The sequence below is a fragment of the Gopherus flavomarginatus genome, chromosome 1 (genome assembly GCF_025201925.1).
Source record: "Gopherus flavomarginatus isolate rGopFla2 chromosome 1, rGopFla2.mat.asm, whole genome shotgun sequence".
NCBI classification, from domain to species: domain Eukaryota; kingdom Metazoa; phylum Chordata; order Testudines; family Testudinidae; genus Gopherus; species Gopherus flavomarginatus.
In genome coordinates, this window is record NC_066617.1 from 212,263,998 (window position 1) to 212,277,145 (window position 13,148).

The 13,148-nt window shown below is 43.3% G+C and overlaps 1 protein-coding gene across 5 annotated transcripts in view; it reads right to left on the bottom strand.

Annotated features, from left to right (window-relative positions):
• The window catches only part of KDM6A (lysine demethylase 6A), a 287,092-nt gene that overhangs the window by 201,372 nt on the left and 72,572 nt on the right, over window positions 1-13,148 (bottom strand). For all 5 annotated transcript variants that reach the window (XM_050936462.1, XM_050936460.1, XM_050936461.1 and 2 more), the window contains one exon: window positions 1,087-1,136. In XM_050936462.1, the coding sequence (XP_050792419.1) occupies window positions 1,087-1,136 (50 nt within the window). Of the gene's footprint in view, window positions 1-1,086; window positions 1,137-13,148 lie in introns of those variants that run through there.

Below are 13,148 nucleotides of genomic sequence, written 5' to 3' on the forward strand. Positions count from 1 at the left end.
AATGAGGGGGGATTTGATAGCAGCCTTCAACTACCTGAAGGTGGGTTCCAAAAAGGATGGAGCTAGGCTATTCTCAGTGATGGCAGATGACAGAAGCAGCAGAAGTCGTCTCAAGTTGCAGTGGGGGAGGTCTAGGTTGGATATTAGGAAAAAACTTCTTCAGTACGAGGGTGGTGAAGCATTAGAATGGGTTACCTTGAGAAATGGTGGAATTTCCATCGTTAGAGGTCTTTAAGGCCCAGCTTGACAAAGCCTTGGCTAGGGTGATTAATTGGGGTTGGACTAGATGACCTCCTGAGGTCTCTTCTAACCCTAATCTTCTATGATTCTATGAAGTTTAAGCATGACACAAAGTTAGTCACATGCTCAAGCACTTTTCTGAATATAGACGGACTTAACCTTTTTCTGGAATTGGGAGCTTAAATCAGCATTGCAGAATTTTGCCATATGAAAATAAAATCATGTACAATATTGTTTCTACACTCAGTGTCAGGTAAAGAATTTTTCACCTTTACAATCCTGCCACCTTTGCTTACACTTGTTAATGATACAATTATTAATATAGCCATAAATGTGAACTTTTTTTTTTTAAAGAGTTTGCATAAATGACTACTTCCTTGTTCACAGTCTAAGTGAATTCTAATACAATACTGAAAATACATCAAATAATAATGCCCCATGGTCACCATGGAAATCAAAAGTACAACAGGAAAAATGCCCTTGGGTTAAGTCCAAAACTTGTGCAGAAGCTTTGATATGATTGCAATTCTCTCAATACTCAAACGTGCCCAAATAGCTAACAGGGTTTATTTATGAAAAATTACAGTAAAGATGATAAAAACAAAAATTCCACAAAAAAAAAAAAAAAACATGACCAGTTTTTGGAAGTGTTAGCTAGCTAAACAAAAAAAATGAACTGAGTAAAAGGTTTCCATTTTTAACTTAGACAAATTGCATGTAAAAAAGGAGGAACATTTCCATTAATACGAATGTTACATGGCAAAAAATAGATGCTGCAGAGTTACATCCACATTAGAAATCCAAACATTTAGAAGACAATTAGGAAAAAAATAAATATGTACAGACCTTCCAGTAGTCAGATTGTAAACTGTAGTACCTCTGGTAGGCAGATAATGCTGCAATAGAGAAAAAGGTGGATTTTTTTTTAAAAGAACAAGACTGAAAATAAAGCCTTAAGCATATACAAATATGCAATATGGACATGATAAATAATTTAATAAAAGTAACACTAACAATAACTATATACTGTTATGGATAGAGTATTTCCTGAAGACTACAATTTTGCTGTAGAACGTGTCTCAACCAAAAAGCAAATGTTATCGTGATTTACAAAAAATTAAAATCAAGTTGTATTTTAAAGTAAGTTTATGAAAGAAATTTGCCTGCTGAAATTTTGGTTTTTGACAAAAGCTATTGATTAGAAAATTTAAATCACGTAGCATGTTTACAGTGCTCTCTGGTGTCTTGCACAATTTTTGCAAGGGAAGAAGAGCAGACTGATCTGCAGAAAGATTACAGAAGAAGCACCCTCTCCCCTTCCATAATCAGATAAAGTGTGGGGACAGTGGGAGGAAAGCTTCAATTTTATCCATCACCTACCAAGCCCAAGACCATTATGAAAGACAGAGCTCTGAAGACAGGTCTAGAGACGGCACCCTGGTATGAATCACTGAATTACCATTATTTAGAGATTGAGTTCTCAACAAATCATTGTTCCTGCACCTTACTGCTCTCCCCTCAAAAAAAATCTGGTTAATAAGTTTAGTCTTTTGGCAAGTAAATGTCTGGTGATATAAAAAAATAAAAAAAGTCAAGCCCCACCTTTGTTACTTAATGTACTCACTGCTAGACAGGCATAAATGCAGGACTTATGTTCTTATAAGAATAGTTGCCATGCAAAAAACACAAGTAGCATTTTAAGTAACAATTCATTAATACCTTAAAAAGTCAATATTTTCAACTCTGAAAAGTATCAGTTTTATAAGAAATTTAATTAAGTTTAACAGTAGCATCCAATGTGCGCTAAGAACTTTCCAAAGACTCAAAAGGAACTGTCCCTGCTTTAAGGAGCTCACAATCCTAGGAAAGACAAGAAAGCAGACCATTATGGGGAATGGGAAAAGCAATAGGTTTTCTATATGCAAATTAACTCACTGAAGCATCACAAAGTAGGTGTCTAATTTATAGCATACTTTGTAAGTGCATGCCCTACATAGTTAGTTACATAACTGACCAAGAGCCATTCAAGACTTTCAGAAATGTTGCAGATACTTAAGAGCAAGAATACAAATATATATTTACAAAAACAATGTATTTCTAGCTCAAGCTCCTCACCATACAATTGGATCTAATCTGGGACTTTTGGGGAATACTATCATATTACATGATAAGTACGAATATAAAAGATCTAACACAAGTTAAACTATATGCAAAGTTAAGGCAAATATTTCATTTTTTACACCTGACACCCATAAGTCCAAAATCATCCATTTAAATTACAAATATAAAAAGCAAGCTTAACTGATTTGCTGTATTTTGACAGTCAGCCTTATTCTTAAATTTGATATGTTATTCTGACAAGCCATAAGGATTTGGGGGTGGTTGTTTTTTTGGTTAGTTTGATTTGAAAAACTGCAGTTACTCTCTAAAGGGACCACATTAACATTTTCTGCTGCATGCACCACAAGCTATTCTAGATTTACATTCCTTCTATTTACACCTGTCTACCCCACAAGTCACTTTTACTCCTCAGACTGAACACTAATAATGCATAGTACTTATATGTACAGATGTATAGCTTATCTGAAGACGACTATTCTGGAAAGAACTCTAGACACTTAATCCAACTGACCATTTCATGACAATTAATTCAAACACAATTTAAAAAAATATATATAAAGTCTCTTATACAATAGGGGGTGTGTGTGTGTGTGTGTGTGTGTAGTCTAAAACCAGCATCTTAATCATAGGCTGTTATATTGTACAGTATCACTAACAAATAGAGTCTTTCCCAATTTACATGCCTCAGATATTCATACTGAGTTTAATGTACAGACAAGTAATTTTTGAACACATGGATGACCTTCCTTTGCCAATCAAACAAAACTTTTCTTTCTTGTAATGTTTCAGATTCTTATAGCAAGGAGTCCACCTAAAACTGAAGGAAGTTACAAGATTACTGTTTTTACCCCAATAAAAGTAATTTTAAAATCAGCATATTAAAGATTTAACGAACTGTAGTAATTAAGAGAACATGTGTTTTTAATACAGAAGTGTATTTCATTATACTATAATAATCTCCAAGAAATAAACATTTTAAACAGTCAAGTTTTATATTAAATTTTTTAAAGAAATTTAAGCACAAGTAATACATGAAGTAGGAAATTTTTTGAAGTCTTGTGAAAACCTCAAAACTGAGAAAACTTAAGTTTTACCATTCATACTTTTAAAAATTTACTCAGCTTTGAAAACAAATGTCACCAGTCATTTTCACTTAGGGTATGTCTACAGTATGAAATTAGGTCAATTTTATAGAAGTCAATTTTTAGAAATTGATTTTACACAGTCAATTGCGTATGTCCACACTAAGCGCCTTAAGTCGGTGGAGTGTGTCCTCACTACTGTGGCTAGCATTGACTTACGGAGCGGTGCACTGTGGGTAGCTATCCCACAGTTCCTGCAGTCTCCACTGCCCACTGGAATTCTGGGTTAAACTCCCAATGGCTGATGGGGCAAAAACACTGTCATGGGCGGTTTTGGGTACGTCATCAGTTGCCCATCCCTCCATGAAAGCAACGGCAGAAAATCATTTTATGACTTTTCTCCTGGGTTACCCGTGCAGATGCCATACCACGGCAAGCATGGAGCCCGCTCAGCTCACCATCACCGCTGCTGTTGTGAGCATTGTAAACACTTTGCACATTATCCTGGAGTATATGCAGAACCAGGCTAAGAGCTGTCAGCACGAGGAGGATTTTGAGGAAGACATGGACACAGACGTTCCCGAAAGCATGGGCTCTGGCAATAGGGACATCAGGGCAGCAGTGAGGCTGGTTGATATCGTGGAACACCAATTCTGGGCCAGGCAAAATAAGCACAGACTGGTGGGACCGCATAGTGTTGCGGCTATGGGATGATTCACAGTGGCTTGCAAAAACTTTCACATGTATAAGTCCACTTTCCTGGAACTCTGAGTTGCTTTCCCCCACCCTGAAGTGCAGGAATACCAAGATGAGAGCTACCCTGACAGTTGAGAAGCAAGCGGTGATAACCTTGTGGAAGCTTGCAACGCCTGACTGCTACCAGTCAGTTGGGAATCAATTTGGAGTAGGCAAATCTACTGTGGGGGTTGCTGTGATCCAAGTAGCCAATGCAATCACTGACGTTCTGTTATTAAGGGTAGTGACTCTGGGAAATGTGCAAGTCATACTGGATGTCTTTGCTGCAACGGGGTTCCCTAACTGTGGTGGGGCAATAGACAGAATGCATACCCCCCTCTTGGCACCGGACCACCTTGCCAAGCAGTACATAAACCGCAAGGGGTACTTCTCAATGGTACTGCAAGCGCTGCTGGATCACAAGGAACATTTCATCAACATCAATGTGGGATGGCCAAGAAAGGTGCATGACGCTCGCATATTTAGGAACTCCAGGCTGTTTGAGCAGCTGCAAGAAGGAATTTACTTCCCAGACCAGAAAATTACCATTGGGAATGTTGAAATGCCAATAGTTAGCCTTGGGGATCCAACTTACCCCTACATCCCATGGCTCATGAAGCCTTACACAGGAAGCCTTGACAGTAGTAAGGAGAAGTTCAACTATAGGCTGAGCAAGTGCAGAATGGTAGTAGAATGTGCCTTTGGACATTTAAAAGCTTGCGGGCACTGTTTGCTGAGTAAGTCAAACCTCCGCGCAAACAACATTCCCATGGTTATTGCTGCTTGCTGTGTGCTCCATAGTATCTGTGAGAGTAAGGGGGAAGACATTATGGCGGGGTCGGAGGTTGAGGTAAATTGCCTGGCATCCAATTTTAAGCAGCCAGACACCAGGGTATTTAGAAGAGCAGAGCAAGGCGTGCTGACAATCAGAGAGGCTTTGAAAACCAGTTTCATGACTGGCCAGGCTTTGGTGTGAAAGTTGCATGTGTTTCTCCTTGATGCAAACCCACCCTCTTTGTTGATTTTAATTCCCTGTAAGCCAACCAACTCTCCCTCCTTCAAAATAAAGTAACTATTGTTTTGAAACCATGCATTCTTTATTAGTTTAAAAAAATGAGATAACTGACACAGTAGCCTGGGTGGGGTGGGGGAGGAGGGAAGGACAAGGCCACATTGTTTATTGTAGCCACACTAAAAATCAAACTGTTTGAATGATGGCCTTTGGTTGCTTGGGCCATCTTCTGGAGTGGAGTGGCTGGGTGCCTGGAGCTTTCCCCCCTCTCCCGCGTTCTTGGACGTCTGGGTGAGGCGGATATGGAACTTGGGGAGGAGGGCAAGCGGTTATACAGCGGATGCAGCGGGGTCTGTGCTCTTGTTGGCTTTCCTGCAGCTCCAACAGACGCTTCATCATGTCCGTTTGCTTCCCCATTAGCCTCGGCATCGACTCCTGCCTCCACTCTTCACGCTCACTTAATTCTTTCCTGGCCTCTGCCACTGAATGCCTCCAAGCATTAAGCTGTGCCCCATCAGTGTGGGAGGACTGCATGATCTTGGAAAACATGTCATCGCAAGTGCGTTCTTTTCGCTTTCTAATCTGCGATAATCTCAGGGACGGAGATGATAGGGGGAGCGTAGAAACATTTGCATCGGGGGGGAATAAAAAGGGAGAGTAAAATTTAAGCTACATTTCTGAGAACAAAAAGGAGACTCATTCACAGTGAATCAAGCAATTCACAGCAGATAGCACATGTGCTTTAGATACAAGGTCGCATTTTACCTTATGTTGAGCACCTGCCAGTATGGTGACACATCACACACGGCTGGGCAACAGAATTTGGTTTCCAGGCAGCCATGGTAAGCCAAAGGGTACACAGGTTTGGCTCCTAACACCTAACATAGACAGAATGTTGCTTGAATGAGACCAAAACCCAGGACCATTTGCTGCCATACTTTGTGCTGCAATGACTCCAGAATACTTGCTACTGGCTTGGCGTGGTAAAGTGTCCTACCATGGAAGACGAAATAAGGCAGCCCTCTCCAGAAACCTTCTGCAAAGGCTTTCAGAGTACCTCCAGGAGAGCTTCATGGAGATGTCCCTGGAGGATTCCCACTCCATTTCCAGACATGTGAACAGACCTTTCCAGTAGCTGTACTGGCCGTGAATGCATCCCAGTTCTTCAGGGCAAATCAAACATTAAACACTATTGCTTTTAAACCCTGTACTGTAGTTACAAATGTGCACTCACCAGAGGTGCATTCTCCGGCTTCAGGTCGGGGATCCCGCCTTGGGAGGGTATTGGCTCCATGGTGAAGAAAAGTTCCTGGCTGCTGGGAAGAAGAGATTCACTGCTTTCCTGCTGCGCCTCCTCCTCCTCCTCTTCCTCATTCGCAAAAATCCTCCTCCCTGTTACGCGAGACTCACCCTTCTAGGTGTCCACGGACAGTAGGGTCCCCACCTAGAATGCTATGCAGCTGGTGATAACAATGGCATGTATGGGGCTCTGACGCGGAGTGACCGTTTGCCTCCTTTGTCTTTTGGTAGGATTGCCTGAGCTCCTTAACTTTCACATGGCACTGCTGCGTGTCCCTGTTGTAGCCTCTGTCCAACAAGCCCTGTGAGATTTTGGCAAATATTTGCATTTCTTCTTTTTAATCCGAGTTCGGCCTGCACAGATGCTTCTCCCCATACAGCAATCAGATCCAGTGTCTCCCTTCTGGTCCATGCTGGAGCTCGTTTGCGATACTGGGGGGACTGCATGGTCACCTGTGCTGCTGAGTCTGCTACGCTGACCAAACAGGAAATGAAATTCAAAAGTTCCCAGGGCTTTTCCTGTGTACCTGGCTAGAGCATCAGAGTTCAAAATGCTGGCCAAAGCAGTCACAAATGGAGCACTTTAGGATAGCTCCTGGAGGCCAATACCGTTGATTTGCGTCCGCACTACCACAAATTCGAGCCAGCATCTCAGATTAAGAAAATTAGTTAAATGAAACTACAGAGCTGACAACTGTTGCTGAAAAGTCCTACACAAATATGGAAACACCTGTGGGCTTCAAAAAACAACAGGTTTATCTACTGCCTTGAGGTGAGCCCAAACTAATTCCATAATAGGATTCAAGTACTGAGGGAAAAAAATATGATTCCAATCTGAGTTTATTATAAACAGTATTTGTGGTGCGGCTTTGCCACGGTTCGTCCCTCAGCGGGGCTGTGGGGTATCCCACTGCCTTGCTCTAGTTCGCCAGCCGTTGGCTCTGCGGTCATGAGGAATAACGCACACTCGGTTAGGGGCTCAGGCCCTTGGAATGGGGCTGAACCAATAGTCAAGTGGCGGCCCAGGCCCTAGGTCAGGGCAGGGCAGCAAGCAAATAGTCAGAGACTCAGGCGTTTAAGCAGGGACTGCAAATAGCAGCCCAGGCCCTGGGTCAGGGCAGGGCAGCAAGCAAACAGTCAGGGACTCAGGCCCTTAAGCAGGGGCTGAGTCAATAATTCAATAGCAGGCGGTTCTAGCCTCTCCAGGCCAGGGAGAAGGGGGAGTCTGCCACTCAAGGAGTGGGTGGCAGGGGGGACGCAGGCCCTCCCACTCCACTGCGTCCCAGCCCGGGGCCCTAGCAGTGGCAGAAACTCGCTGCTGTCAGTGGGGATCCTGCCTGCAACACACTGACATAGGCGCTGGCGGTGCTGCTGCCGGACTGGGGTCGGCTGCCCCCGGGCTACTTCCACACTCCCCCTCGTAGGGTACCTGAGTTGTGGTAGCATCACCAGCTGTCTCGAACACCATCGGTTCCTCCGGGTAAGTAGTGGACAGTAGGCTCAGCTGCTCCTCGGGGTAGCTGGAGCGGGGTAGGCTCGGGCAGTTCTCCTCAGGGTAGCTGGAGCAGGGTAGGCTCGGCCGGCCCGGTGCAACCTCAGGCCAGCCGCGGCCTTCTGCTGTCTCCCCCGAGGGAGCTTGGCCGCAGACATCTGGTCTCTGCGGCGGCTGGTTCTCAACTGAGCTCTGCAGGTGAGCTTTTATACTTCTGGGTCTGCGCCGTGACCTCTGAAGGGTGGGCGCAGGACCCAGTGGCTCTGCCCACGTTGGTCTCAGGGGAAGTCCGTCCCTTAGCAGGACTGTGGTGTATCCAACCGCCTCGCTACAGTATTATAGGAAGAACTGATTTTTTTTTTTTTTAAACAATTTAGTGAATGAAGGGAAAACACTGCTATTATTATAGAGGAAGCTGAGAGCACCTTTTTTCAAAATGTCTGCAGAGTAGAGCTCAGCAGTTATAGGCCAGTAAGCCTAACTTCAATATCGGACAAACTGGCTGGAACTATAGTAAAAAACAGAATTACCAGATACAAATAAACACAACATGTTGGAAGAGTCAACACGGCTTTTGCAAAAGGAAATCATGCCTCACCAATCTATTGGAATTCTTTGACACACACATGGAAAATGATGATCTAGTGGATATAGTGTACTTATACTTTCAGAAAGCCTTTGACAAGGTCCCTCACCAAAATGCTTAAACAAAGTAAGCACTCATGGCACAAGTGGGATGGTCCTCTCCTATCTATGAAACAAAGGATAGGAATAAATGGTCAGATTTCACAATGGAGGTAAATAGTGGCATCCCCCAAGGATCTGTAGTGGGACTTGTGCTGTTTAACATTCATAAATGATCAGGAAAAAGGGGTAAACAGCAAGTTGATTAAGTCTGCAAATGAGACAATTACTCAAGATTGTTAAGTCCAAAGCCAAAGGTGAAGAGATACAAAGGGATCTCATAAACCTGGGTGACAGGGCAACAAAATGGCAGATGAAATTCAATGTTCATAAGTCCAAAGTAATACATATTGGAAAACCTAATTAGAGCCCTGTGCAGATACAAACAGCCTCAGTTCCTTCTGTACCACATTCTGTATATAAGAACTCTGAAGTAGAGGAGAGGGGGGCAAGCAGTGGAGCACACATAGGGATAATACTCGAAGAAGGGAAGGTTACTCATCATGCACAATAACTGAGGTTTTCTGAAATATGTCCCTATGAGTACTCTACTTTAGGTGACTGTAGAGCAGTGCCCCTTGTTGGAAGGATTGGGTTTTGGAGTTGGATTCTTTACTGACGATAAAGCAGTCAGTCCTAACAGTGCAGATGCTAAGTCGAGTGATTGCGTAATGCTCTGTAAATGTGTGAGCAGACAGCCAGGTCGCTGCTCTACACGTTTGTAATCAAAACATTGTTCGAGGAAGCTATAGAAGTAAAGAGTGATCTTGAACAGTGTGAGAGAGTCCCCAGTGGGGGGTTGCAAGGCACGTTGACAACAGCAATAGCTAATACAATTGGAAATTCATTTTAGAAGTCTTTGCTTAGATATGGATGATCCTTTAGATCTCTCTGCAATGGTAAGGAATAGTCTTGGTGATTTCTTGAAAGGTCTGATCCTTTCTAAATAGAAGCTAACACTCTCCTAATGTCTAGTGCGTGGAACGCTACCTCCCTTTTATTCTCATGAGATTTGGGGAAGAATGATGGGAGACGAATATAGATTGATTCAGGAAGGATGAAGATATTTTTGGTAGGAACTTTGAATGTGGTCATAAAGTGGCTTTATCCTTAAAGAAAATTGTAAAGGGGGGTGGTAACACTGTGAGATCACCTATTTCCCCCATTCTTCAAGCGGGTGTGATTGCCTTTCTTGTAGCAGTCTTCACAGAAAGATGTATGAGCCACCAGTCACCATAAATTCAAAGAGAGGGGGGGTTTGAGAGAATCAGTAAGGTGTCATAGAACTAGGTTAAGGTCCCATGGTGGTGTAGGATCTCAAATTTCAAGTTAGAGGTTCCAAATACCTTTAAAATATCTTTTTGTTGTATGATGCATGAATAGTGAGTGTCAACCAATCCTGTGGAGGAAGGCCACGTAATGGCCGTGAAATGGATTCTCAGCACACTTAACAGCAGTCTTGTTTTGTTGTTGTTCCAGGATATCTAATCCAGAATCAATGGCAGAGGATATAGCTGTAACCTGTCTACTGTCACACCAGATCCAGAATCTCTTATACTTGTGAAGGAAAGTAAGGCACATGGCTGTTTTTCTGCGATTTAACAGTATCTCTTACATCTTCAGAACAGCTCATTGTGACATTTTGGAACCATCAAAAGACCCATGCTTTCAGGTGGAGAACTTCTAGATTTCTATGATGGATCTAGCCTTGAAAAAGGATGTTTGGAATAGAATGAACAGTGACCCGGGGGCAGGGGTGGTGGTGGTAATGCGCATACCATCAGCTGTAAAGGTAAGGGAAAGATGTCTGTCTGGGCCATGTTGTGGCTATCAAAATGACCCTGGCCTTTTCGTCCTTTATTTTGTGTATTACTCTGGGTATTAATGGAATCAGAGAAAATGCATGTATAGATGTCTGTCCCATTTGAGAAGAAAGGAATCCCCCGGAGACTGACAATCTTGAGCAGAATTGAGGGCACTTGCTTTCCCAGCTGTTGCAAAAAGGTCTATGCTCAGATGTCCCCAACACATTAATGTTTTGTGTAGGATCATGGTATCTATTTCCCCACTCGTGTTCTTGTGAGACCTGCCTGCTGAATGTGTCTGCCATGGTATTTTGAAGTCCTGGTTGATAAGTAGCTGAGATATTGATCCTGGGTGAATGTACTAATTCCATAATTTAACTGCATAGGCACATTGGGAGGGTGATCTTGCCCTTGGCTGTTTATGTGAAACATACAAATGATGTTGTTTGTCATTGTTTTGCGTGTGTCTGTCTTTGATTAGTGATAAAAAATGACACTATGCATTTCTGGCTGCTCTGAGCTCCCCCAGGTTGACGTGTTATGTCGACTCTGAACATAAGAATGGCCACACTTGGTTGGATCAAAGGTTCATCTATCCCAGTATCCTGTCTACCCACAGTGGTCAATGCCAGGTGCCCCAGAGGGAGTGAACCTAAAGTAATGATCAAGTGAGCTCCACCCTCTGACAAACATAGGCTAGGGACACCATTCCTTAGCCAGGGGACCATTTGTCATGTACTGTGTAGTCGCCCAAGTGGGCTCCCCTCCCAATAGGGATGCGTCCGTCATCAGTATTAGTGATGAAGGTGGTCGGGCGAAGAGAACTCTAGCACACGCATTGTGGGGGTATGTCCACAAGTCAAGTTAGCTTTTGACCGTGGAGGGCATTGATAGATTGTTTAAATTGTGTCTGTGCAAAGCATAAACTGTTCTGAGCCACCCTTGAATGCAATCCATATGGAGTCTGGCATGTTCTATGATAAAGGTGGCAGCCACCATGTGTCCCAATAGTTGTAGACACACTGGCTGATACCTGCAGGCTGGCTTGAACTGTGGAGATCAACCTGACTAAGGTAGTGAATGTGTGTTGGAGGGAGGCTTTGGCCTCCACTCCAGAGAGGCAGGTCCCTGCGAACTACGATTTCTGAGCGTTTATTTGTAGGCCGAGTCATAAGAAAAGGTCCAGTGTCTTTTGTGTAGCTATTAATGCATCGTCTCTAGCAGAGGCTTTGAATAGGAAACTGTTCACGTATGGGAATATCAGAATTCCTTGGTTCTGGAGATGTGCTGCTAACATGGCAAGGGCTTTCGAGAATACCTTGAGTGCCAAAAATAGGCCAAATGGGAGTATTCTGTATTGGAAGTGATTCTGCCCCAGTGTGAACCTGATAAATCTCCTGTGGGATTGGTGAATGGTAATATGAAAGTATGTATCTTGAAGATAGAGGGGCCAATAACCAGTCCCTGCTAACCTAACCGTCTTGAATTGCAGTAACAATTCCACAATTCCACAAACTTATTGAGCGCACTTAGGTCTAGAATGGGTCTCCAACTGCCTCTCTTTTTCTGTACTAGAAAGTATTTGGAATAAAAGGCCTTCCTTCTGTGCTGGATTGGAACTGGTGGTATAGCACCTAGTGTAGGAGGTGGTTCATCTCCTTGTGTAAAAGGTGCTCATGAGAGAGGTCCCTGAAGCAGAATGGGGAGGCAGGTAAAGCGGACTGAATATCTCTTGTTGATTATTTCTAACACTCATCCATCCGTGTTGATACTCTGCCACATTGGATAGAAAGAGGTAAGGTGGTCAAACTGATGGAAACATTCAGGTTGTTGCAGCACATGTCTGCAGGGGCAGCATTTTGGAGCTTCGACCAAATTCTCTAAATTATTGCTTTGATGCAGAGGTTGAGATGTTCACGGTTGTGATGGGGGCAGTCTACATTTAGAAGGTTTTGATCATTTCGTTTCTGGGTCATAGTGTCTTTGAGGTGGGACAAATGAAGGAGGTTAAGACCTTTGTGTAGTGTGAGTAATTACTGGGCCTTCTCTTTTGTACCGGTGTGTAAATACCTAGAGATCTTAAATGTTGCCCTCAAATCTTTTAGGGAGTGGAGATACACGTCAGTTAGGTCAGTGAATAGTTTTGAGCCCTCAAAAGGGGAGATCTTCCACTCTGGCCTCCAACTCCTTCGGGGACCCAGAAAGAGGCAGCCACAATGCCCTTTGCATGACCACCGCTGTCAATATCCAATGAGCAACTGTACCGGCCACGTCCAAGGAAGCTGGCAATGCAGTTCACGCTAGGAGCTGACACTTATTTGCAATTGCCTGAAATTGCTTTTTGTCTTCTGGAATATACTCAAATTCACTCAATTTGGAGTAATCTTGTGTGATACATTGTCAGAAGTGCTTCATAATTGACAGAGTTGCTGAGGAATATGCTTTGTGTCCAAATAGACCTAATCTCTTCCAGTCTATCATATGGCCATCATTTTAGTTTGGTGCTATCTTCCATGTTCATTTACGGCATTGACAACCAATGAATTCAGTGTAGGGTGCAAAAATAAAAAGTCCATGTCCTTACAGGGCACATAATATTTCTTGTCTGCTCTCTTACGGGTGGGGGGGCATTGTGGCCAGAGTCTACCAGATAGCTTTAGTTGGGTCTAATAGTGCTT